At 45.3% G+C, this 27,568-nt stretch overlaps 1 protein-coding gene across 14 annotated transcripts in view; it reads left to right on the forward strand.

Annotated features, from left to right (window-relative positions):
• Positions 1 to 27,568, forward strand: part of PCBP3 (poly(rC) binding protein 3) — a 261,323-nt gene that overhangs the window by 173,147 nt on the left and 60,608 nt on the right. For 11 of the 14 annotated variants that reach the window (XM_073888874.1, XM_073888873.1, XM_073888879.1 and 8 more), the window contains one exon: positions 21,322 to 21,453. In XM_073888874.1, coding sequence (XP_073744975.1) covers positions 21,444 to 21,453 — 10 coding nt within the window. In that variant the 5' untranslated portion in view covers positions 21,322 to 21,443. Of the gene's footprint in view, positions 1 to 15,504; positions 15,577 to 17,417; positions 17,612 to 21,321; positions 21,454 to 25,572; positions 25,667 to 27,568 lie in introns of those variants that run through there. The other 3 variants (XM_073888882.1, XM_073888877.1, XM_073888876.1) reach the window with 3 other exon arrangements.

Genomic DNA, 27,568 nt, shown 5'->3' on the forward strand with positions numbered 1-27,568 from the left:
CAGACAACCCTCTGGTCCTCTTGGCTTTTGTTGAACGTTGTGTGGCCCGTCCCCACGAGGCTGACGATCTCTCTGGGTGCCACGTGCCCTGCTCTTCAGGAGAGGAAAGGGTTTGTATTTAGGTGTGTTTAGAGAAGGGAAGGCTGGAAACGTTCTGCTGTCATGTTTGATTTCACAAAGTTCGACAGAACTGATTAGTAAATTTATCCTGCCTGGTTTCTCCAGCTTACAAAATTAATTTAAGGCAAATAAGAGAATTTTCTACGGATACAGATGGTGGGTCAGCCATTGAAAGTCTGCTTCTCGGTAACGTGGAAGTCAAAGCAGAATTTTCTAAAGACAGTCAGTTTTTCACCCTGAATGACACCTTCTTATTCGAGCTGGGAACAAAGGTTCTGGGGAATTAACCGCCTCGGCCTTACAGAGACCCCTGCCCACACCCCTGGCATGCGTCACAGTCCAAGGTGAGCCATGGACCTCCAGCTCTCTGTGGTTTCCTTGGTGCCATCGAGTGCTCTGGGGACAGGATGAGAATCTAGTGGGCCAGACTGAGTTTAACAAAAACAGCCAGCTGGGTGCGCCGTGGGGCAGGCACGTAGAGCACGGGAGGTGCCACGCTCAGGGAGGGGCCCTGCAGGAGGGCGGGGCTCTGACAGGTCTCTCCCAGGCCTTGCGTGCGTTGTTGGTCAGAGTGGCCGTCCCATCCCACAGACAGAGGCCAGGGGCTCGTGAGGCCCTCGGCATGTCCACTGTGCCCCCTGCCTGGAGTTGCCATTCTCAGGCTAACATCACATGTGACTTAAGAGCTGTCACCTTCACTGTTCATAACGCTTGTGCACTTCCCTTGTGAAATACTTAGTATATGGACTCGAAGGCTGGAAGAACCCTAGATGATCAGCCCAATGAGGGATGTTTTTATAGAGAGGGAAGCGCCTCCTTGCAGGGTCACTTTCCAGGCTGTCTGATGCTACATCCTTAAAACCTCAGAAAATCTAGTCAAACTGTTTTTTGTGGTAAATGCCAAGCTTGGTACTTTTGTTTGTTTGTTTTTTACTTTTCACTTTGGCCTCTGGCCACTATTCAAGCTGACTGTCAGGTTGGGCCATGCCCTGAGTTGCTAGACAAGCTGGGGGAGAGGGAGGTGGGCCCCCAGGCCAGAGCTGTTCTTTACAGGAGCAGAGTCTCTCCAGGATTCACAGGGATTCACAACCACAGCCTGGCGTGTGTGGCCATCAGTGTGGACGCAATGACCTAGGAGCAGTCTGGCCACTGTCCATGAGCGGAAAACCGCCTCAGTGGGATGGGAGCACTTGTAGCTTCCTGGGCCTGTAAATGCAGTGCCCCTGCATCTTCTGCTCCCCTGTTTAAAGTCATAAAATGAGATTTGAATGTGAAATCTGATTTTTAAATGTTGGAAACAAATTCAGACCACATGGACCAGTGAGCACATGTCAGACAGATGTTGTCTGGTCACCAGAGTAAAAGCCCACATGCAGGGAAGGCCCAGCTGAGCCAGGACGTGGTCGGGTGAGCAGAGGGAGTGAGGACTGTCAGCACCCTCTGCCCGGAGGTGGGCCCATGTCCTTGGCTCTCATGGTTGGCGACCATCACAGGACCCTCGCCCCTGGTCCCACCACAGAGGCTCTGGCTGAGGAAGCCTGAACCCATGGGCCCTGAGACAGAGGGAAGCCGTGAAGGCCCAGCTGTGGGCTTCTTATTCTGGGCCAGGGGTCCTGGTGCATCCTGGGTGTGTCCTTCGCGTCATGGTGCCAGGCCCTTGCTGACCAGGAGAACTGTGGAGCAGCTCTTTTCATTCCATGTGCATTTGAAAAATCAGAGGCAGGGACGCCATCACCGGGCTCAAGGCCAAAAAGACGGGGCACTGAGCACCTTGTGGAGGTGGTGGCCCTTGGTGTGGCCACACTGCACTGTTCGAGGCTTTGTTAGTGACAGACACACGAGCAACAAAGACCAGGGGCTGCAACCACAGTCCCTCTAGTGGGACGTGGCCTGAACCTCAGCTCGGCGGACTGGACTGGCCAGGGCAGCAGCATCCCCCTGGGCCAGCTCTGGCCGGGCTAAATGGCGTCAGAGCAGAGGCAGGGCCAGCGCAGCTCCGACAAGGCCAGAGAAGACGGACTTGGGCCCGGGGCTCTGTGTGTGACTCCATCCTAGAGCCGTAGGCCTGAGGCTGGCCGCCCAGCGGGGGACAGCACATGGAGAGTTGGTGCCCTGGGCAGCCCTGGGAGGACAGGCCCCAGCCAGCTGATGGCCTTGCACTTTGGTCCAACAGGAGGGGACAGCAGGGTGCCAGAGGGAGCCTCGGCCACAGGCACAGTGACCTCACTAGACAAAGAGCTGTCTGATCTTCCAGAACGCTGGAAGGAGCTCCTGAGAGGAGCGAGGGAGGGCAGGGCGGGGCAGTGTTGCCAGGCCACCTGGAGCAGCCTCCTCCTCCATCCTGCAGGGGCTGCTGCCTGCCCGGCCGTGGCCACCACCACCCCAGGAGCTGACTTCTTCCAGCTGGCAATCCTCTCTCTGTGGGAGATCCCATCAGATGGAGCTGCAGAGTCGCTCTTAATTCCCTCCTCCCTCCTTGTCATCTGATCCAACACCACCTGCTCTGAGTCAGCCTCCATCCTGACTGCCATGGTCACGGGACCAATCACAGCCTCCCAGGAACCAGAATGACCTTGAGAAAGTGTAGCTGCGCACGTGTCACCACCCTGCACCAGTCTGTTCCCAGCCGAGGACGACTTTCACAGTCCTGTCTGTTTGCCGGGCGTCCTCCCGCTCTGCCCACCCTCCCACCCCACTGGGCACTGTCTCGGTGGCGTGGTCTCCGTGGGGCAGGGCCCCAGCCCCCCTGCTTCTGCTGTGCCATGACTTTCACTTGACTCCCATTGGGGTCGGTATTCCCTGCCCCTGGATCTGGGCTCCCCTGTGACGTCGAGTCGAAATGACAGGAAGCAGCGCTGCGGGCCGGCCGTTGATGCTGTGCTGTGACCGTGTCCATGTGAGCACGTTCCCCCAACCTTCTCGCTGCTGATGGTTGGGTGGTTTGCGGGCTGTCCCATGTCCTGGGTTCAGCTGGTTGCTTCTTTGCAGCGTCATTCAGCATACTCCTCCGTCCTCCCTGCTTCCTAGAACCTGGCTTTATTCCACCTATGTCGTGTTTTTCAGACAAGCAAACGTGGCAGGTGGTGCTGTGCGCGGTCCCCTGAGATTGGCGCCAGGGCTGTGGGCTTGCCGGCTGTCCGTCTGATCCCGGCTCTCTCAGGCTTACCACCCCTCATCCACCCAGGGTTTTCAGTGTCCACTGATCACCGTACCTAGATCTGTCGTTCCACTCAGGGCTGCAGAACAGTGACCTGACAGTTGTGTAACCCTTTCCACATGTATTTGTTGGGATTATTCCGTATGGAATAACTTTTCCTCATTCACTAGGGCTATTTGGTTCCGTAAAATACAGTTCCTACCAGAAAGGCAGGATAAGTATTTATTTCTTGGTATTTAAGTATTTTTTTCATTGTCCAATGAGTTTTGTTTCTCTCCTTGCTATTCTTTCTTTCTTTTTAAAGCATTACTATTAATTTATGGGTTTTATATATACAGTAAATTTGTTCACTTGCAACTATTATTCTCTTTACTCAAATTGTTCTGTATTTTGCTGGCTTCTGTGTGGCTGTGACCACACTAGTCTTTGATGGTTTCCTTGACTCTGTCCTGTAACATGTCCCCATCTTGGCTTTGATGCCCGCTTTCCCAGACATCCTGGAATCAACCAATTCTCTTAGGGGCCCTCTTTTGCCCCAGTTGGGAAATAATATTTAGACACCATAGTCTAGGCATTAAGGGTGCTTATTGCAATTGAGTGTCACCATTTTTTCATAGTTTTAGTGGGGAGAGTTAAGAAGGGGAAAAGAAGGGGAAATTGTGCGTTCACAGAAATAGTTCTAAATCAGATGCAAGATTATAGGGTTTTAACTTAAAATTTTTAAATTTTGGACTTGTTTCTCTTTTGTCTTGTTAGCATTATTACTTATGTGCTTTACCCTAAATGTACATGTAATGGTTTGGAATACTATTGGTGCCAACAAGTGACTAATCAAGGTTAGTATATTTCCTTGCATTTCTGTCTACCCCTGAGAATATCCAGCCAGATTCCTGAGTTTTAAGGTCAGTTGCCACAATTCTTCTGTGGGGTTCTATCATCAACTTCGTGTATACTTAGATTTTTTTTTTAGCTTTCAGGGATTCAAAAAAATTCTTGCTTTTGATTATGTAAACATTTATATGATTCTAAAGTAAAAATTTATTGCAGTCTGTTCAGAAAAGTCTCATGTCCACCCCTCTTTCCATCCAGTTCCCTCCCTTCCCAAGTAAGTAGCTTTTAATTTTATCTTTCCGCTATTTTTTTAAAATATAAATATATACATATATGTATAAATGAATTCCTTAACTTAGTAAACATTTCCTTTTTGTTCATATTTCTTTTGATTCTTGGGAAGGTTTATATATTTTTTGGCTTTATACTATTATCTGTCTGTATAATTCACAAAAAAACCCTCTTTTTTTTCTGTTATTTGGTCTACTGATGAGCTCCCGTGGGGAGTCTCGCAGGTGGCTGGGAGCCCCTTCTGACCGCCGCCCCACCCCTGATCATCTGTTCCACGTGCGGCCTAGTCACTCGCTCTTGGTGGCTAGAAGGCTCCCCTTGTTTACACTCCTCCCTCTTCTCCCACTTCATTAGTTTTATCAGCTCTTTATCTCCAGCACATTTAACATTTGTATGTTATTCTGTCACCATTAACTGCGTTATTTAGTCCTGGTTCTAGAGTGAAATATATCCGATGCTTGTCACCATACCTTATGACAGAGTTTCTCCACTTGTTCTGTGGTTGGCTGAGACCCACTCTGTTAAGGCTCTTCCAGGTAGGCTGGCCACATATTCCTGTGCCCCTGCACCTTCACGTCTTTTGATCTGTAGCCTTTACAGTGCAAGTGTAATTTAGCTGCATAAAATCCTAGTTTACATTTTTTTCACTTTAGTGTCTTAAAAATGTTGCTTTGCTTCTGCATTGCTGTTGAGAAGTCTGACCTCACTCTGATGTTCTTTTCATCATAAGCGCATGGGACCTTTTGTTTTGGACCCCCGAAGACTTCATCTCTAACATTTAATCATTTTCCTAAAGTGTGTCTTGCTGTTAACTTCTCAGGCTTGAATTTTCAGGAACGCAGGCTCTGTTTTATTTCGGGAGGTGTTTTCGGAAGGTGCACGTTACGCGCGAAGGTGACGCGGGTTGCACTCAGGCATATGTGAGCGTTGGCCTTCTCTGGCCCATGCGCTGTGTCTGTCATGTTCTTTTGAATCTTCTTCCTGCACATGTGTCTCGTTATTTTCTTTCCTTATTTCTGTTCTCTACACTCTTTCCTGGGCTAATCTTTGCTCCTGTCTTTCTTCCACTTCTCACTTCTGAAAAACATTCTAGTTTATTCCTGAGCTTTTCTAGCCACCTTTTTTGTATCTTCCTGTTTTCTTGCCATGTCACTTGGAGATGTTCTAATTCTATTTTAAATTATGTTCTTCTAAAATGTTGATTATTTTCTCAAATTTTAGTTCAATGTGATATATTAATTAGGCTATAATTTTCTTTGGGTTCATGGTTTTCTGGTGTATTTTTATTATCTCTTACAATGTTATTTATTTTATTTTCACTTTTTTTGGTAATATATTTTTATGGGATTTGATCATAATTATGTGCCTCATGTTTTTAAATAGGGGGTTTTCTGGACCATTAGGGAAGAGGTTCCTGAATAGGAATTGGGAATGAGCCAGAATAGCTTTCCTGGTCTTGGGGACCAAGGGATTTCTCCTTTATTGTTGCCATGAAATAGGTTTTAAATGGCCTCTGCACGGGCCTTCCTGTTGGTGAGCATCACTCCTGCCTTAGGAGGACTTGCTCCCATCTGTCGTCTGGAGAGGGACAGTGCTAAGCGCTCGATCCCCTCCCACGCTCCCCTCCCACAGCTGTGCCCCACACCCTCAGCCAGCGTCCTCGTGCTTTGCTCAGCCAGGACACTTGGAGGCTGCCCACCACCACCATCCCCCCATCATCCTTCTCTGAAACCTCCTGTGTTCCAGTAGCTTCATTGTTTTTTGTCGGGTTTGTTTTTTCCTCCAGATGGTTCTCTCTCCAAAAGTGAATATTGTTGTATATATTTGAGATTCCTGAGGACTTAGAGCCTTTCAGCATGGTTTAAATTTCCCTACAAGCTCCTAAATGGTTCATTGCCCCTTCCTTTCTTCCTTTCTTCCTGCCTTCCCTCCCTTCCTCCTTTCTTTCTCCCTTTGTTTTCACTTTCCCAGAACTTGGGGACTTGGGTTCAGCACATACTTCCTGGAGTTTCTCCATTTGCTGTCAGAATATTCACCTAGATTCCCACTTAGTGTGAGTCCCTGTTTCTTTGTGGGGGATTTCCGAGTTTGGGGGCCCAAAGGACTGTTTCTCACTTACTATTTCCTACAAATGCTGTGCATTCGGTGATGCACTCAGACACTGCTGCTGTGTTTTGGCCACACCTACCCCCATTCTTGGGGTTTGATGGATTCCTCGACATCTGATAATTCTTTTCTACTGAAGAGGTCTCAGTGGGTTTTTCTTTGTTAATCTTGTCACTATATCTGGGGATTTTTAAGGAATTTTGAAAATTAAAAGAAAAGAAAAAGCTACCCTGTTCCATGACCACCATAATGAGTTTATATATATATTTAAGTCCCAGGAAATTTAATAATTAGTTAAGTAAATAACAAGTAATCATTATTGTCCTATATGGTTGATATTCATTTCTTTTTATTCATTTTTTTTTTACATTTTTTATTGTTCTATGTTTCTTCCTACAAGTCCAGTATTCTTTGTGTGGCTGTTTTCCTTCTGCCTGAACAATGCCCTTTACAATCTACTGTAGAGTGGGTCCCATGTTCTGATTGTCTGGAGATGCCTTCGTTCGCCTTCATCTGGGAAGGACGGCCACATGCAGCAGAGCTCCAAGTGCACGGCAACGGTGCCTGAGTCGGTGGCCTCGATGTCTTTCACCAGCTCTGTCCCTGCAGATGGGCCTCTGCCCCACCCCTCCCTTCTCCGTGGAGCCGAGTGAATGTAGGCCAGCGGCCTGCGCGGTGTGCGTGTCTCTCGTCTCTCGCGTTTCCCATCTGCTTCTGGTACATGTTGGACCATCTCCTGTGGCTTAGCTTTCGGCTCATAAAATCTCTTCAGTTCTGCACAGTTCTGTTGTTAATCGTGTTCGCTGAGTCTGAAACCCGCTTTTGTAGCTCTTTGTTTCAGAATTTCTCTGTGCTTTCTTTCAACTTTGCTGTAACATTATTTTTAACTTTCATTCTCAAATAATCGCAGATTCATAGGAAGTAGCAAGAATAGTACAGAGTCTCCTGTAACATTTGCCCAGCTCCTTCCAGTGGCAACATCTTATGTAACTTCAGTACAGTATGAAAACCCAGAAAATAATACAGTGCATTACTGCTAATCAGACTTTACTCAGTACTACCTGTACTCAGTAGTGTGTGTGGTAGTAGTAGCAAGACGAGCAGTAGCAGTGGTGGTGGTAGCAGTAATAGTGTCAGTAGTAACAGTAGTACTAATAGTAGCAGTGGTAGTAAGAGTAGTGGCAATAACAGAAGTAGTAGCAGCAGTGGTAATAAAAGAACCGCTCATAATGGTAGCGAGAGTAGTGGAAACGGTGGTAGTGGTCGTAATCATAGGAGTAACGGTAGCGGAGTTAGTAAGAGTAGCAGTGATAGTGGTGGGAGTAACAGCAGGAGTAACAGCAGTAACAGCAGGAGTAACAGCAGTAGCAGTAGGAGTAACAGCAGGAGTAACAGCAGTAGCAGTAGGAGTAACAGCAGGAGTAACAGCAGTAGCAGTAGGAGTAACAGCAGGAGTAACAGCAGTAACAGCAGGAGTAACAGCAGTAGCAGTAGGAGTAACAGCAGGAGTAACAGCAGTAGCAGTAGGAGCAGAGGCAGCAGTAGGAGCAGCAGTCAGCGATCGCAGCGGTGGTAGAGGTTGTAGCAGCAGGACTGGTAATTGTAGTAGCATTAACAGTAGTGGTGGTAACCGTAGTAACAGTAGCAGTAGCAGTAGTAGTTTGAGTCTGCAGTTTTATCCCCCGCACAGGTTTGCATTACCACCCCCACAATCTAAGATACAGAACTGCCCCCTTCATCACCTGTAGGGAGCTTCCTTGTGATGCCCTTAAATACTCACCCTCCACCCACTCCCATCTCTCTCCTGGAAACCAGTCTTTGTAATTATGTCATTTCAAAAATGTTATAGAAATGGAGTCATACAGTTTGCAGCCTTTTCACTTTGGCTTTTTTCACTCCACGTAAGGCCTGCAGATCCGTCCCAGTTGCCGTGCTTGTCAGTAGTCTGTTCCTTTTTCTGCTGTGTTGCGTTCCATGGTGGTGGATGACCACAGTCGAACCACTCACCCACTGAGGGACACTGGGGTTGTTTCCCATTTTTGCCTAGTGTAAATAAGCTGCAGTGTAAGCTCAAGCACAGGTTTTCATGTTGGCATGTTTTTATTTCTCTGGCATAAATGCTCAAAAGTACAATTGCTAGGTTCTCTACTAAGGACATGTTTCATTTTATAATAAATGATTTTTCCAGAGTGGCTGTACCATTTTACATTTCTACCAGAATGTATGGGAGATCTGATTTCTACATGTCCTCGCCAATATTTGATATTATCACTATTTTTCAAAGCTGTTCTAATAGGTATGTAGTGATACCTCATAGTGGTCTTAATTTGCATATCCCTAATAGCTAATCATATTGAACAATATTTTCATGTGCTTATTTTCCATCCCTATGTTTTCTTTGGGAAATGTCTGTTCATGACTTTGTCTCAAATTCTTTTTTTTTTTTAGTATTTTATTTATTTGTCAGAGAGCGAGAGAGAGCACAAGCAGGGGGAGCAGCAGGCAGAGGGAAAAGAGGGCTCCCTGCTGCGGGGCTCGATCCCAGGGCCCTGAGACGGTGACCTGAGCCGAAGGCAGATGCTTAACTGACCGAGCCACCCAGGCGCCCCTTTTTTCTCATTTTCTAATTGATTTATTTAAACCCCATCACCTATTTCCCCCATCCTCCCACCCACCTCCCCTCTGGTGACCATCAGTTTGTTCTCTATAGTTAAGAGTCTGTTTCTTTGTCTCTCTATTTTTTCCCCTTTGCTTTTTTATTTTGCTCCTTAAATTCCAAATATGAGTGAGATCATATGGTGTTTATCATTCTCAGGCTAACTTATTTCACTTAGCATAATACTCTCCAGCTGCTTCCATGTCACTGCAAATGGCAAGATTTCATTCTTTTTTATACCAGTAATATCCCACTGTGTATCTACCACATCTTCTTTATCCATCCATCAGTCGATAGACATTTGGGCTGTTTCCATAGTTTGGCTATTGTGGACATTGCTGCCATAAACATGCATGTCCCCTTCAAATCAGAATTCTTATATCATTTGGGTAAATACCCCATAGTGCAATTGCTGGGTCATGGGGTAGCTCTATTTTTAACTTTTTGAGGACCCTCCACACTGTTTTCCAGAGTGGCTGCACCAGCTTGCATTCCCACCAACAGTGTAGGAGGGTTCCCCTTTCTCCGCATCCTCACAACATCTGTCGTTTCCTGACTTGTTAATTTTAGCCATTCTGACTGGTGTGAGGGGGTATCTCATGGTGGTTTGGATTTGCATTTTCCCTGATGATAGTGATGTTGAGCATCTTTTCATGTGTCTGTTGGCCATCTGGATGTCTTCTCTGGAAAAATGTTCATGTCTTCTGCGCATGTTTTAATTAAATTATTTGCTTTTGGGAGGTTGAGTTGTATCGGTTCTTTATATATTTTGGATACTAACCTTTTATCGAATATGTCATTTGCAAATATCTTCTCCCATTCTCTAGGTTGCCTTTTAGTTTTGTTGATTGTTTCCTGCGCTGTGCAGAAGCTTTTTATTTTGATGTGGTCCTAATAGTTTATTTTTGCTTTTATTTCCCTTGTCTCAGGAGACATCTAGAAAAATGTTGTTACAGCTGCTGTCAGAGAAGTTACTGCCTGTGTTCTCTTCTAGGATTTTTATGGTTTCAGGTCTCACATTTAGATCTTTAATCCATTTTGGATTTATTTTTTTGTGTGTGGTGTAAGAAAGTGGTCCAGTTTCATTCTTCTGCATGCTGCTGTCCAGTTTTCTCAACACCATTTGTGGAAGAGACTGTTCTTTTCCCATTGAATATTCTTTCCTGCTTGGTCGAAGATTAATTGTGGGTTCATTTCTGGGTTTTCTATTCTGTTCTCTTGATCTGTGTGTCTGTTTTTGTTCCAGTACCATCCTGTTTTGATTATTACAGCTTTGTAATGTAACTTGAAATCCAGAATTGTGATGCCTCTTGCTTTTCTTCTTCAAGATTACTTTGGTTATTCAGTGTCTTTTGTGTTTCCATACAAATTTTAGGATTGTTTGTTCTAGTTCTGTGAAAAATGCTGTTGGTATTTTGATAGGGATTGCATTAAATGTGGAGATTGCTTTGGATAGTATAGACATTTTAATGTTATTTGTTCTTCCAATCCATGAGCATGGAATGACTTTCCATTTCTTTGTGGCCTCTTCAATTTATTTCATCACCATTTTATAGTTTTCAGGGTACAGGTCTTTCACCTCTTTGGTTAGGGTTATTCCTAGGTATCTTATTATTTTTGATGCAATTATAAATGGGATTATTTTCTTAATTTCTCTTTTTGCTGCTTCATTACTGATATATAGAAATGCAATAGATTTCTGTATGTTGATTTTGTATCCTGCCACTTTACTGAACTCGTTTATCAGTTCTAGCAGTTTTTTGGTGGCGTCATTCAGGTTTTCCATATAGCGTATCATGTCATCTGAAAATAGTGAAAATGTTTTACTTCTTCCTTACTGATCTGGATGCCTTTTATTTCTTTGTGCTGTCTGATTACGGAGGCTAGGACTTCCAGTACTATGTTGAACAGAAGTGGTGAGAGTGGACGTCCCTGCCGTGTTCCTTTCCTTAGGGGGAAAGCTCTCAGTTTTTCCCCATTGAGTATGGTGTTCACTGTGGGGTTTTCATATATGACCTTTATTATGTTGAGGTATGTTCCCTCTATCCCTACTTTGTTGAGGGCTTTTATCCTGAATGGATGTTGTACTTTGTCACATGCTGTTTCTGTGTCTCTTGAAGTGACCATATGGTCCTTATCCTTCATCTTGTTGATGTGCTGTATCACACTGGTGGATTTGTGAATACGGAACCACCCTGGCAACACAGGAATAAATCCCACTTGAGAGGCGCCTGGGTGGCTCAGTCGGTGAAGCGTCTGCCTTCAGCTCAGGTCATGGTCCCAGGGTCCTGGGACTGAGCCCCGCATCAGGCTCCCTGCTCCGCGGGGAGTCTGCTTGTCCCTTTACCCCTCCCCCCTCTCATGTTCATGCTCTCTCTCTCTCTCTCTCTCAAATAAATAAAGAATATCTTTTTAAAAATCCCACTTGATTGCAGTGAATGACTTTTTAAGTGAACTGTTGGATTCTATTTGCTACTTCTTGTTGAGAATTTTTCATCCATGTTCATCAGGAATATTGGCCTATGGTTTTCTCTTTTAGTGGAGTCTTTGTCTGGTTTTGGAATCAGGGTAATGCTGGCCTCATAGAATGAATTTGGAAGTTTTCCTTCCTTTTCTGTTTTTTGGAACAGTTTGAGAAGAATAGGTATTACCTCCTTAAATGTTTGGTAGAGTTCACCTGTGTAGCCATCTGGTCCTGGACTTTTGCTTGTTGGGAGATTTTTGATTATTGATTCAATTTCTTTGCTGGTTATTGATCTATTCAAATTTTCTCTTTCTTCCTGTTTCAGTTTTGGTAGTTGGTATGTTACTAGGAATTTATCCATTTCTTTTAGGTTGTTAATTTGTTGGCATATAGTCTTGCATAGTATTCTCCTATTTCTGTGGTGTTGGTTGTTATTTCTCTGCTCTCATTTGTGATTTTATTTATTTGAACCTATTCTCTTTTTTTCTTGGTATGTCTGGCTAGAGGTTTATCACTTTTATTGATTTTTTTCAAAGAACCAGCTCTTGGTTTCATTGATCTGTTTTACTGTATTTTTAGTTTCTATACCATTTACTTCTGCTCTAATCTTAATTATTTCCTTCCTTCTGCTGGTTTTGTTTTATTTGTTGTTCTTTTTCTAACTCTTTTAGGTGCAAGGTTAGGTTTTTTATTTGAGACTTCATGCTTCTTGAGGTAGGCCTATATTGCCGTTTTCTTTCTTTTTTTAAAGATTTATTTATGTTTTTTAAAGATTTTATTTATTTATTTGTCAGAGAGAAAGAGAGAGAGAGCACAAGCAGGGGTAACAGCAGGTAGAGGGAGAAGCAGGCTCTCCGCCAAGGAAGGAGCCCTATGCAGGACTGGATCCCAGGACCTTGGGATCATGACCTGAGCTGAAGTCAGATGTTTGACTGAGCCACCCAGGCGTCCCTTAAAGATTTATTTATTTTGGGGGGGGGAGGGCAGAAGGAGAGGAAGCAAGAATCATCAGGTAGACTCCCCATTGAGTGCAGAGCCCAGCGTTAAGACTGGATCCCAGGACCCTGATATTATGACCTGAGCTGAAATCAAGAGTCAGACACTTAACTGACTGAGCCACCCAGGTGCCCCAGTATTGCCGTTTTCTAATTGATTTTTGAAAAAATTTTATTGTTCAGTTTTGAGTATGCTTTATATATTCTATATGCTAGTCTTTTGTTGGATATGTGGTTTGCAGATATTTTTTACCAGTTTATAGCTTGTCTTTTCATTCTTTTTTTAAAAAAGATTTTATTTATTTGACAGAGAGAGACATAGCGAGAGAGGGAACACAAGCAGGGGGAGTTGGGAGAGGGAGAAGCAGGCTTCCTGCTGAGCAGGCAGCCCGATACGGGACTAGATCCCAGGACCCTGGGATCATGACCTGAGCCGAAGGCAGTCGCTTAACGACTGAGCCACCCAGGCGCCCCTTTTCATTCTCTTAACAGGGGATTTTGCATAGCAAAAGTTTTTCATTTTCATTAAGTCCAACCTATTGATTTTTTCTTTCACAGATTATACCTTCTGTGTTAAGTCTAAGAACTCTGTTTACCCTAGATTCTGAAGATTTTTCTCCTGTGCTTTTTTTCTAAAAGTTTTAGTTTCTTGTTTTATATCTAAGTCTGTGATCCATTTTGAGTTTTAATGTTTGTGTAAGGTGTGAGACCTAGATCAAGGTTCATTTTATTGCCTAACCTATTGTCCCAAAACTATTTGTTGAAAAGACTACTTTTTCTCCATTGAATTTTTTTTCCACCCTGTCAAAAATCAATTGGGCATATTTGGGTGGGTTTGTTTCTAGGTTCTCTATTCTATTCTATTCTATTGGTCCATACTATCTTGAAAACTATAGTTACAAAGTAAGACTTATTATCGCATTGTATGATTCTTTTTGCTTTATTCTTTTTTTTTCTTCCCCCAAGATTTTTAAAGCTACTCTAGGGTCTGCACCTTTCCATATAGATTTTAGAATAAGCTTATTTATGTCTACAAAAAAATGTTACTGGGATTTTTTTTAATTTTTATTTTTTGAGTGGGCTCCATGCCCAGCATGGAGCCCAAAGCAGGGCTTGAACTCATGACCCTGAGATCCAGACCTGAGCTGAAATCAAGAGTCAGATGCTTAATGGACTGAGCCACCCAGGCACCCCTACATTGCTGGGATTTTTAAAGGAATTGCATTGAGCCTTTAGATCACTTTGGAGAGAACTGATATTTTTACTATGTTGAGTCTTCCAATCCATGGATATGATATGTCTCTCCATTTATTTAGATTTTTAAAATTTAATCAGCATTTTACAGTTTTCAGCATACAGATCCTATATATGTTAACTGTATAAGTATTTCATTTTATTTTGAATGATTTTAAATGATACTGTGTTTTAAATCTTGGTTTATGTGTGTTCACTGTTCGTATCTAGAAATGCAGTTAATTTTTGTGTATTACTCTTATATTCTGCCTTTCTGAACTCATTTATCAGGGCTAGGAGTTTTATTATCATCTGCAAATAGAGTTTCATTTATTCTTTTCCAGTCTGTATGTCTCTGGTTTATTTTTCTTGCCTGTGACAGTGCTGGAATTCCCGGTGTCCTAAGAATGGTGACTGTGGACAGCTTTGCGTAGTTCCCAGCTGTGGGATCAAGCATTCAGCCTGTCACCACTAGGTATGATGTTAGTTATAGGTTTTGTAGATGCTGTTTATCAAGTTGTGGTAACTTTCCTGTGTCCTTAATTCACTGGTATTTTTTATCACGAATAAGTGTTGAATTTTATTAAATGCTTTTTATGCATCAATTTATATGATCATATGATTTTTATGCTTTAGTTTATAGATATGGTGGACTATATTGATTGATTTTTCAATATGGAGCCAGCTTTGCACACCTGGATAAACCCTACTTGGTCATGGTGTATAAATCTTCTATATACACTGCTGGATTTATTTTGCCAATTAAAAATTGTTTTAGTTAATTTGTGTCTATGTTCATAAGGCAAATTACTCTGGTTTTGGTATCAGAGTGATAGTGGCCTCACAAAATGAGTTGGGAAGAATTCTCCATCTGTTTTCTCTAAAAGATTGTCTAAGGTTGGTGTTCATTTTCTTTGAATATTAAAATTCTCTGGTGAAACCATCTGGGCCTGGAGATTTCTTTTTCTATAGCTTTTTATTATAAATTCCATTTCTTTAATGGTTATAGGGATATTGAGATTGATAATTTCATTTTGATTGATTTCTGGTAGTTTGTTGTTCTTCATAGCTTCTGTTTCTTTGTGAGTTTTTAGAGATGTGCTTTAAGCATGTTCCTAAATACTTACTACACGTTCTTACGATGGCTGCTTTAAGATCCTTGTCAGGGGCTCACGCATACCTGTCATCTCAGTGTTCAGCTTTTGTTGATTTTCTTTTCTTGCTCATGTTGAGATTTTCCTAGGTTTTGGCACGAAAAGTGATTTTTGTTTGTATCCTGGAAATTTTGGTTATAGTTGTGGTATTCTGTGTCTGCTATAAATCTCCTATCTTAGCAGGCCTCTGCCAACCCCATGTGGGGGCATCTTGTTCACAACAGACTGGGGTGGAGGTCCAGGCCCCTCCCTCAGTCTCCCTGACACCTGCGTAGGGGGTGGGGGATGCCTTGGTGTACTGCCAGGTGGGGGTAGGAGGCTAGGCTCCGCGTGGGGGCAGGTAGGGGTGTGTGTGTGTGTTTCCTGTGGGCGCTGCCTGCAGGAGGGCAGACACTGTCAGAAGCCGTCTGGCTGCCTAGGCTTCCTGTTCCCAGTCCTTGGCCTGGAGAGAGAGCAGACTTTTCTTGAGACTTGTTTTTCTCTGTCCTGCAGCATTTTTAGGTTGCAGGTTTCTCCAGTGACCAATCTGGAATATATAGGAGGGAAATGAGATGAAACAAAACAAAGAGGTGAGCTCACTCCTATGTCATTCTTCAAATCCTGGGCACCCTAGCCAGTCGGCCTCTCTCTGCTTCCCCAAGTTTTCCCTTGTTTGTTTCATGTTTAACGTCCAGCTCGTTGTGCTTAGCAGGAAGAATGGGGGAACTGTGTCTGGTCTTCCTTATAGCCACTAACACCATCTGGGCCTTCTTGATCATTTTCCTTTATCAGTGTCATCAGAGGGCTGTGTATTTCTAGACCTTCGTTAAAGCACTAAATTTTATATTTGTTCATTTTCTCGATTGGCTCATGTCTTTTCTTCTGATCTGTTCTTTATTATTACCTTCTCTTTACTTTCTGTGGATAGTTTCTAAATCCTTAAGTTGGATTTTTTTACTCACTAATTTTTGGCCTCCCTTTATTCCTAATACAGGCTTTTAAGATTGTAAGTTTTTCTGTAAATTCTACTGTAGCCACTTGCCACAAAGTTTGGTGTGTTGCAAGTTTATTGGTCTAGTTATTTTCTAATTTCATTATGTCATTCCATCCATTTCTTATTTAGAAGCTTTTGTTATTATTATTATTATTATTATTATTATTATTGAGAGAGAGCGAGAGTGAGCGCACTAGCAGTGTGGAGAGGGGCAGAGGGAGAGGAAGAGAGAGAATCTTAAGCAGCTCCACACGCAGCAAGGAGCCCCATGAGGGGCTCAACCTCACGACCTGAGATCACGATCTGAGCCTAAATCAGGAGCCGAACACTTAAGCAGCTGTGCCACCCAGACACCCTCAGAAGCTTTTTAAGAATGTTATGTTCAGGGGGATTATAAAGTTATCCTTTTGCTAATGATGTCTAATTTAATTGCCTAGTGGGTGGAGAGCACAGTCTGTTGATTTCATGTCTTCAAAATTTGTTGAAACTTGCACCGTGAGTTAGAACATTGCCAATTTTTGTTTTGTTCTCTGAGAGCTTTAGGGGAGCGTGTACCTCCAAGTGTCAGGTGCAGAGTTTCACGAACACACAGTGCCGTGTCTGTGGTGTCACTCGCGTGTTCTGCATCGTTATTGCAATTTCACTACACTTGTACGGGCTGTTCTGAGAGGTATGTTGGCATCTCCCCCCAGATGGACAGTGTGTTGATCCGGCCTGGGTTCCCTCCTCAGACTAAATCCCTGGTGATGGGCCCTCATAACATCTGTGTTCTTCTTCACCGCCCATGGACAGTTACGTTATCTCTGGTCTGGATTATGGCTTAGGCTCCTAAATTTTCTCCGGGCTTTTCTCCTGTACCTCTTCACCTTCAGTCTGTTTTCCACCCCAGAGCCAGATTGCTTTTACTAAAATATCAGGATTTATCATTTTTGTCTGATTTGTGTCTTTTTGTCTCAAAGCCCCCACACAGCTCTGTCTTTCACAGACTCACCTGCCCCCATTCTTGCAGGGGCCTAAGCACCCTCCTGAGCTTGTTCCTGGTCTGTCGTCCACACCTACCCCCACGTCCTCTCTCCTCACCCTCTTCTATACTCATGCTCCTGGCAAGAGGAGAGCGTGGAGGAAGCCCAGAAAATAGCAGGTAGGACAGCACTTGGCCTCATAGTTGTCTGACATTTCAAACCTTCTGGTGAAGCCCCAGCCCTTTACTGAGCTCAGATAACAGTGTGTGCTGCTTATGCCCCATGCACACGTGTGTGAGAGTGTGCATGCACGTGTGTAGTTTGCAGCTGAATGGGCTTCTTTTGTCTCGACTGTGCCAGAAGGGGCGGTGACGTCCCTGGGGACTCATCCTTTGAAGCTGATTTGTTGTGGCGGCCTGTTCAGCAAGACGTTGAAACCATTGCTTCTGTTGTTGCTAAGTGGGTCGTACAGCGAGGGAAGGCCGTGGAGGTGGAAAGGAGTCATGTCCCTGACTTCATCTCCGTCTCCCTCCCTTCCTAACGCCAACCGTGTTTGAAAAGAGAACAGCGGCGTTATTTCCTCTCGGATTCTCCTCATAACTCATGTCTTAACTCCACAGAGTGCTTGGTGTCCCCGGCTTCCGAAACATGCTGGTGATGTTGGAAGAAGTAGGTCATTGCATGAATGGGTCTGTTTGTCACACCACTTTAAAGATTTCTGGTCTCATCGTGTTTCCTGCCAGTTTAGTGACATATCAGGGCTATATGTTTTAAGTAAACTAGTTCCCTTTAGATGTTTCTAAAATGATATAAATTGCAAATGGAATGTCCTTTGGTTAAAGTTCATTAATTTCTGGTTTTATTGTGTTGCTATCAAAGACCGCTGTCTCTACTGTTCTGTTTTATGTAACTTATTGAGATAATAATCCTGCCTGCTAGAATTCTGAGAGCCTCTTGGGAGAGGGGGGCAGGAGTGCTCATTGTTCCATTTGTTTTCTCTCGTGTTACCCTCCCGTTTTAATTTTGGCATTTCACTGTCTGCAGAACCACTTGTCATTGAGTCTGTATCCTGAATGAGTCACCCTCTGCAGAGGCGAAACCTCCTGTTATCCAGGGAAGAAAAAAGCCAGAGGATTTCTGGGGCCAAATGCCTTACAGAAAATTCTAATTACTATCCCCGTTTTTACTCACCTGCCTCCGGCTCTTCCCATTGCAGCCGTTCTGGAAGATGTGCAAGAATTGGCTGGTTTCCTGTTGGCCTCTCCCCTTATAGGCTTAGGTTTCAGCTTTCCTGGCTTTGCCAAATCATTTACCACGTTTCCATCCACTTTTCAGAGTCCAGTATTGTACTGACAGCTCATGCTGGTTGTTTCCTCTTCTCCTGACCTTTTAGTACTTGTGAGTTTGTGCCTTTTTATTTTGTGTGATTTAAGTGCACCTTCTGTGAGAGTGGAGGTAAGCACACGTTAGTTCTGCATGTTTCATGGGAGGTTTCTTTCATTACTTTTTTTTTTAACTTTTGAGTATTGATTACCTTTGTTTTCTTTTAAAGAACTTATTTATTTATTTATTTATTTATTTATTTACTTATTTATTTGAGAGCGTGAGAGAGAGCACACAAGCCGGGGGTGGGGGGCAGAGGGAGAGGGAAAGGGGGAAGCAGGCTCTCCGCCGAGCAGGGAGCCCAATGGGGGCTCGATCCCAGGACCCCAGGATCCCGACCTGAGCCAAAGGCAGACGCTTCACCGACTAAGCCACCCAGGTCCCCTGCCTTTGTTTTTTTTTAAGTTGAGTATAATTCACATACCATAAACTCCACACTTTTAAAGCATACATTTTAGCAGTTTCTAGTATATTCACAAAGGTGTGCGGCCGTCACCACTGTCTAACTACAGACTAGGACATTTCATCGACCCAAAGGAAGCCCCATGCACATCACTAGTCGCATCGCTAACCCCGTTCACCTTTCCTCAGCCCTGGGAGCCATGAGTCTACTTCCGTCTCTGTGGACTTGCCTCTCTGGGCATCTCATCTACATGGGATCACACAGTGTGTGGCTTTTTGTGTCCGGCTTCGCTCACTCAGCTTCAGTGTTTCCCAGGTTCATCCATATTGCATTTTGAAGGCTCGTTCCTTTTTCATGTGGCTAAATCATGTTCCATTGTGTGGATAGACCACATTTTGTCTATCCCTTCATTAAGTGATAGGCATTTGGGTTGTTTCCACTCGTTGGCTGCTATGAATATTGCTGCCATGAACATTCATGTGCAAGTTTTTGTGTGAACATATGTCTTCATTTCTCATGTGTAGACCCATAGGAGTGGAATTGCTAGGTCATATGGTAACTCTATGTTTAACTTTTTGACAAACTGTGAGACTGTTTAACAGAGTGTTAACAGAGTGGCTATGCAATTTTGTATTTCTACCAGCAGTGTACGAGGGTTCCAGTTTCTCCACATCCTGGCTGACACTTGTAATTTTCTGTTTTTCTTCTCCCGTCTTCTTCCCCTCCTTCTAATTATTTTCAATATCACTGTTGCTACTATTATTACTGTTATTGCCATCCTAAGTGGATGCAAAGTGGTATCTCATTGTGGTTTTCATTTGCATTGTTCTAATGACTAATGATGTTGAGCATCTTTTTCATGTGCTTTAGCCATTTGCCCATCTTCTTTGGAGAAATATGTATTCAAATCTTTTGCACACTTAAAATTTTTTTTTATTATTGAGTTGCAGGAGTTCTCTATGTGGTTTGGATATTAATCCCTTCTCAGATACATGATTTGCAAGTATTTTCTCCTATTCTGCTGGTTGTATTTTCTCTCTCTTGTTAGTGCCCTTTGATGCACAAAAGTTCTTAATTTTGATGAAGTCTACTTTATGTGTTTTGCTGTTGTTGCCTGTGCTTTTTGGTGTTGTATCCATGAAATCCTCATTGCCAAATCCAATGTCATAATGATTTTTCCCAATATTTTCTATAAGCGTTTATAGTCTTAGTTCCTAAGTCTAGGTCCTTCATCCATTTTGACTTAATGTTTGCATGTGTTGTAAGGTTCCCTTTGCATGTGGGTGTCCAGTTTGCCCAGCACCATATGTTGCAAAGACTATTCTCTCCCCCATTGAATTGTCATGGCATCCCTCTTTAAAATACTTCCAGGGCTTTCTGATGAATTCCCACTGACTGACCTTAAGACCCAGCTCAACAGCTTAGGCCTCTCTGGTCCTCCAGTCAGTAACACATTCACCTCCAGTCAGTAACACATTCACCTCCAGTCAGTAACACATTCAACCTTTTCCTGCACTCGTGTGTGACTATCATCCCAACCGAGGCACTGTTTACCCATATGAAAGATGGAGGGTCTTACTCAACAGTACCTTTCCCGGAATTTCCTTGAATTTAGTGTTTTACAATTATTTTCACTTTGAATCGCAATGTATTACACGGACAAGACATTTTAGCTTGGGACAAAGCCAGTCAGTGCTGTGGTTTATTGACTAAAATGGTTACCTGAGTGGCTTGGTGAAAAGCAAAGACATTGGACATAGGTTTCTAATTATTTTTGGTGCTATGACCTCACAATTCCAAGTGTTGGATGCTGTTGTAAATAAGCCTTTTAAGGTGTCTGTAACCATAATTCACAGGGAGATCATAAATACACACTTACAGAGTAGAATTGTAACACAGTAAAAAGGATAATATATGAAAACAGGTACCTGTGACTAGGGATTAAATTTCCAGTTTGGGCAACCAATGTGAATTCAAGAAGTAAAACATCAGGAAACTTAGATCCAAGCAAAACTGACACTCTCTGGAAAAACACCAGGCAGCATGGAAAGCAGGTCAGCCCGGACGAGAGTGTGCGCCAAGACATGGGGTGGGGTATGATGGATGGCGTGGTTACCTTTCCTGCCAGAGTGGCAAACCAGCAGTGCATTTGAGTCAATATGTAACTTCATGACTGTTATTCTTAAATTAGTGGAGGGGGGAGGGAGAGGGAGAGAATGGGACTAAATATTGTCAGTAGAAGGTTGGCTGTTCATTTACACTCTCAAAAGTTGTTATAGTTTCACCAGAAAACTTCTTTTGGACTTCTCATTATGAAATGCAAGACTTCTACGAAAAAGAATTCTTTTGGACTTCTCATTTTGAAATGGAAGCCTTTATGAAATGTTTAGAGCTGCCTCATTTGGGGCATATTGGGCAGTATTCCCAGGACAAGTTCTGGCATTTCATCTCCATATCCCACACGTGCCTCATACATGAATGCTTAAGACATGTCTACTTGTCTGTCGAATGCAAGAAACAGTTCTGCAGCACCTCAGTCCTAATGGACAAGGTCATGAACGTGCACACTCACATACCCTGTGTTCTGTTTCAGGTAGGTGAGCCGTGGGACAAAGTCAACCCTGTCAGCCACCAGTTCCAGCTATGATGCTCTAAGTCACAATAAGTCTGAACACTTGCTGTCTATGGATCTGCTCTGACTCTTAGAGCCTGCTTATGGGGGAAGGTGAGTGACTGTAAATATCTTTTGTTTGCTTGTGTGTTTACCAGGAACATAGGTAACAAAGTCAGCCTGAGGACAGTGAGGCAATATGTGTTTGACCCTCTTCCATCCATGATGTGGTGTCACTGGGGAGCAGTGCCAGGCCGTGGACGCTGGGCATGGTCATGTAGGAATAGCTTTTCTGGCTGACTCTAGGGTTGAGGTGGAGTTTGAAGAAGCAGGTCTAAGCTGAGACAGAACGTTTATCCATGGCTTTTTCCCTTGAGTGTTTGAAGAGGATGGGAACCCTTAGAACTGTTTTCCCTAAATATTCCCTGCTTTTACCCCTCCTGGCCCTCCTCCCACCATTTTCTCAAGAATGCTGGGTGAGGACTCTGAAGAGCTGGGTCTGTTGTCCCCGTGTTTGTTGGGTCCTCCGTAAACGAGCGCCAGCCTGCTAGCCTGGCCCTCCTGACAGTCCTTCCGTGTGTGCAACGGTGCAGTGTCGTGTGTGTGGTGTGCTGGGAAGGAGCGTACACGTACAGGTGTAGGAGCATGTGTGTGCACAGATCCAGGATCGTGTGTGGCCAGTGTGCGTATGCGTGCCTATAGGAGCACGTGTGCAGAGTGTGTGAGCGTGTGCACAGGTGCAAGAGCTTGTGTGTTCTGTGCGTTCCAGGACCCTGAGGCCCAGACTCTCTGCCGAGCCTGCAGAACCCACTTTCTCTGGCCTCAGATTGAGACCTTGAGTTCCTTCCATGGCGTGCATGCCTTGGTCCTTCCCAGGCCGGTTGTAGTTTACTCACCTGTGTCTTTATGTTACACAGGTCTTGAGAATACATTCTAGGGTGCTTTACTCACCCGGAGACACAAAGGTAGCCATTGAGAATGTTTAAACCGTGTAGTTTATTAATCCAGATTCACAACACAAATATTATATAGGTTCTGAGTTAACGTACCCCCCCAGGTGGCTGTCAAAGAAACATGTCATCTTTTAAAAGTCACAAAACTTAATAGTAAGGGACACTGGGCTCCTCACTGCCTTTCCAGATGTCTTCATTGTTCTCAGTAGCAGCTTCTCTTCTGCCCACATACTGTCCGTCTGGGTTGGTTGGTTTGTTAATTGCAGCTCAGCATTTTAATCCTATGGTGCTTGACCCAGTTCCGTAAGCCTGTGGCCTGTGTTGTTTTGCTCTTTTCTTTGTTCTTCCCATTGAGGATGGTTAAAACCATTTCAACTTCCAGGTGTCTGTTTGGGCTGAATGTCCATGACTGGTCACAGTGGATTGAACTCTGCTGGACTTGGATGGGAGCCAAATGGGAAGCCTCCTTTGTCATGACTGGCCCATCCCAGGCTGTGGTCAGGAGTGAGGCCAGCTATGTAAACCAGAGCCAGGGCTGACCGGGGTTCTTCAGGCCCCCCTGGAGCCCAGGCCCAGCTGCAGCTCACCAAAGCGGGGAGCCAAGGGAACCCCATACAGGGCTTTCTGCCTCTTTTCCAATCCAGGTGGATGCATGCTGGGGAGCCCTGCACTGCTCATTAGCCTGCCCTCTTCCTGGATGCATTTGCCAGGTACCCATGTGCTCGATGGTCTGGGCACCTGACCCCATGTCGGGCATGGGACATGGCTGCAGAAGCAATGGGTGGAACCCATGAGAACGGGAAACCCACGGCCATCTGAGCCTGACACACGTCCCGATGACCCTGAAGCCCCTGAGTGCCCCCAGCTGGCCAACCCCTGGGTGGTATGGTGCTTGCAGGAGGGGATCCCCCCACCCCATTTGTAATGCACCCTCTACCCTGAAACTGCCCAAGGTCACATCCTCAGTTCTCACCTGGCCTGGTTTCTCTTGGCTGCCCCTGACACCCAGGGTGCCCCCATCCCTTGATTTCTCTGGACCTCCGGGCTGCACCCCCTCTTCTCTTTTGTGGCCCCCACACCCTCAGCCACTACCCTTTGGCTTGTGACTCTGGTCCTTCATGTCCGTCCTTCATACCACTTCCTTTCCATCTAGGCTCTCTCTGCTTCCCACCTGCACGAAACAGGCTGGCGTGCCCCGTGGCAGTTCATCTGCTTCTGGTAACCCCCTGGATGGCTAGCCTTGCTGTCACCACTTGCTTACCTTGCACCAGACCTGCCTGTCGAGGGCCGAGGCCTGCGCTGGCCAGACCCACCAGCCAGCGTCCGGTCCTCCCCAGGCCCTCAGCTGCACTTGATGCTGTCGGCCGCCCCATGGGCAAGAGCCGAGTTTCCATGGCCCAAGCTTTATGACCCAGAGCAAGCCATGCTGCTCCTTCCCTCATCTTTCCAAGAGTGAGGATGGATCCTCCACAGACACCTGCTGCAAGGTGGGAAGTAGCCGGTGGGGCCAGACACATGGCAGGGCTGTCTGCAGGCCGGCTCGCAGCACCCTCCTGCTTGCTCGGCCACTAGCGGCTGACGTCCCTGGGACTCAGGGCTCAGTTGGACACTGAGGACAGAGCTGCCCAGGCTGCAGGACGCACAGGGAGCAGCCCTCATGACGCAGTGTCACTGACTGAGCCAGTTTGTCACTTTGTGCCGAGCTTCAAGCATGTGTATCCTTCCACCCAGGAATGATATCTGTAAATGTGTACTCCGAGGGAACAAGAGAGGGGCAGAAGAGGTCCACCCCAAAGAGGACTGTGGAAGCATTCTTTGATGTAAGCACTCAGGGCGCCTGGCTGGCTCCGTTAGTAAAGCGTCTGCCTTCGGCTCAGGTCATGATCCCAGGGTCCTTGGATGGAGTCCCACATCGGGCTCCCTGCTCAGCGGGGAGCCTGCTTCTCCCTCTCCCTCTGCCCCCTCCCCTGGCTCATGCTCTCTCTCTCAAATAAATAAAATCTTTAAAATATATGTAACAACTCAAAAACCTGGAAATATAAGCATTACAGATTGGTTACATTTTTCTACATAAAAATGCATAAAATTTTATGCATAAGAATAGAAAAATACCATGGAGAATTTGATCATTGTTATGTAGATTTAAATATGTTGACATAGAAAAATATTTCATACATAATGTTAAATGAGGAAAACAGGACAAATGTGGGCGGTTTGGTCCTATTTTTGTTAAAAAATATAATGACACACACCTCTTAGACAAAAGTGACTAGGTGGACCTTAAAATACCCCACTATCACTGGTGGTCTTTCTGAGTAACGATATTACAGGTTATTTTTTGCATAAATGCATTTTCTATTTTTTTCTGTAATGAGCATCCAATATTTGTGCTATTTTAAATTTTTTCCTGTAATGAACAATCAGGCTAACTTTGGTCAGTAGGGCCTGCATGCCCCCACTTTCTGTGCCCCTTTGCTGACTCCAGAAAGCCAGAGCCTGTCCTCACGGGCAGCGATTCTTCTCTGCATCTACGTGTTCACCTCTGCCTGTTACGGGTTTTTATCGTTTGTCTGCATCTGATTTCATGTGAGCTGGTGAGCTAACAGTGCCAAGTAGAAGGTGGACTGAGGGCGACTTTCTCCTGCTCAGTGGCAGACGTGCCTTCCCCACCACCTCTCACGGGGCCCTGTCAGCCCTCCGGTCAGCACTGCCCATACCAGAGCCCTGCATCAGGATGGCTGTCAAGGACACACAGTGCTCACGCGTTTCGAAGCTTAAGTGTGCGGTTTGCTTCTAGGCCTGGACCTAGCAGCTCTAGATCACCAAAAAAAAAAAAAAATGTGGGAAAAGGAGAGAATTTGCAATTGGTGCTGCTTCAAGCGCCTCATCCTGCAGCTTCAGGACCAAGTACATCAACAGGACCAGCTTTGTGCGAGGCCCGACTGCACAGACAGCTGACAGCAGCAGTGACTGCTCAGGCCCTAGGAGCTGCGTTTCCATCATTGGGGCCCACCCGCACTTTCCTTTCCGAGGGCTGAGCTGCTGCAGCCTGTGTCCTGCAGGCATGCCCATGTGTGCGCTGGCCCCTGTTTGGGGGAAGGAGTCATTGAAATGACAGCACATCCGTGCCGGGTGCACCCCTCCAACGGAATGAGGGGAGTTGGGCGAAAAGTAGGTCACATGTGCCCGGTCCCATGTCACGAGGTTTCCAACCTGAGGCCAATGGGATTTGTAGCCTCCTTTGGTTAGGACAAAACCCACTCTGATTTTTCTCCTTTAGCATTTCATCTTCTCTAGACAAGGAGGGTGGCCATCTGTCTGATAGCCGCATCCAGCCAGCCCTTCCCGACCTCCCAGAGCCGCTTTGTTCTGAGGTAAGGGGTACTGGGGCTGGGGGAGGCTGCTCTGGCCAGGAGAACAGGCCGTGTGTCAAGGAGCAGGGTGCACACGGGTCCTCGGGAGCTATTAGCAGGGCCTGCTGAGGCAGGCACAGCATTTTCCCTGTGACATTCAGAGGAAGATCCTCACATTAGGTTCTATTTTAATATGGCTCCTTTTTAGGGATCAAGGTCAACTGTTACCGCTCTCATGTTAAAGTGTTAGTGTGTAGAAAAGTGAGAGTGCAGTCTTACAGCTGTCCGTTGGTGACACTGGGGGGAGGGGTGGGGACAGGGCGCCCCCGAGACACACTGGCCACCCTGCCGTCCGGGGCCCTGTGCTCTCAGTGCGGCCAGCGCCTTTGTGTGAGCCGTCGAACAGGTGAGCTCCTGGCTCCCATTAGTACAAAAGCACTGAGGAATCCACATATCAGAACCAGGTTAATACACGTATGCTATGTGCACTGTTGGAGCTTGTTACTTCTACTGAGAGATAATGTGGTTCTCTTATGTATGGGAAGACCGGCAAATGGGATTCCTCCATGACCAAGCAGATGTGGAATGTGTATAAATAACAAACATTGATTGATTGATTGATTTTGCTGTCCTGTAAATGAACTAAGGTACCCGTTAGCTCAGGATCCTTCTGACAGACCTATTCTGGCAGGTAATGAGTGGGCTATAAAGTGTTTGCAATGTTTGTACAATGGGTACCACTGGTGCTGTATTTAGACAAAGAGGCTCTCCTTTCTGGGTGTGCTGGGGAAGGATGCCTCCAGAATAGTCTTCCAGAAGTGAAGTCATAATGGTATTTGATTGGAGGATGTTCTACAGAAGAAAAGCTTTTTGCCTTTCTGAGATAAAATATTTAAAACTTGTATTTTAAGTAGCTTTCCAGGAAACGTGGGCCCATGGCTATGTTCACAGAAGTAGATGTAAACACATGTGGATTACGAATTACTTGACGTTTTAGATGTAAAACAGCAGTTGTACCCATGGTAGCAAAAGAAGGATGGTCTCCATCTCCTTCCACCTGCAGCCTCTGAGTGAATCGCATGTAATATTTCTAAAAGGTTCTTATCCATTTTACAGTCTGGAAGAAAGAGGTTTCTCCTGCTTTTTCATTAAGATAGGGCAGAAAATTCCAAAGGTGTTATTATTTGTGGTTATAAACGCTTCCGTTAGTCTGCGGAAAGCCGCACGTACTTCGGTGCCGTGTTGAACCGCTCGTCTTCCTGCCTTGCCTAGCGTGCATCCCCAAGGCCAGGACAGTGTGCACATACGGTCGTCCTGGGTGTGAGCAAGACTAAGACATGCGAGAAAGTGTGTTCATGTGAAATTATAAAATCATAACCGCCCGCCCCCCCAGTTTATTGCCATTGGGGGAAAATGAGAACTGTTGTCTTTAGAAATAAAACCAGCATTCTGGCAAGTGTTACAGGATGTTTATTTTCCCTTACTTAGCGGAGGAGTGGATAATTTTTTCCCCCAGAAATAACATAGGTATAACAATGCAGAGGCAATGTCTACGTCCCTTCGTACTTCTCAAAAGAGTGTCCTAACACAAAGCAAGAGGGTGCGGAGCTCCGAACTTGTCCATGCAGTCGCTCACTGTACATGGCCTTCTCTTTCCCGCCCACCCGGGCAGAGAACACACAGCGGGCAAGGGGATGTCTCTGAACAGCACACTCAGCGCTTTGGCATTGACTCACCTAGGAACTGAAAGAGCCACACTGGTGTTGGGCCTGGCTGGCCTGTCGTGCTTGGCTTGCCCAGGGCGTGTGCCATCTCTGTGAGGCCCCGGCTCTGCATAAGAAGGCAGACGCCCACCACCAAGAAGCAAGGAAGCCTCAGGAAGATTTGGGGTCCCGCACACCCCACAGCTGGAGCCTCTGAAAG

Source organism: Callorhinus ursinus, unplaced genomic scaffold (assembly GCF_003265705.2).
Source record: "Callorhinus ursinus isolate GAN/ISIS: 27379988/994484 unplaced genomic scaffold, GSC_fseal_2.0 scaffold98, whole genome shotgun sequence".
Taxonomy (NCBI): Eukaryota; Metazoa; Chordata; class Mammalia; order Carnivora; family Otariidae; genus Callorhinus; species Callorhinus ursinus.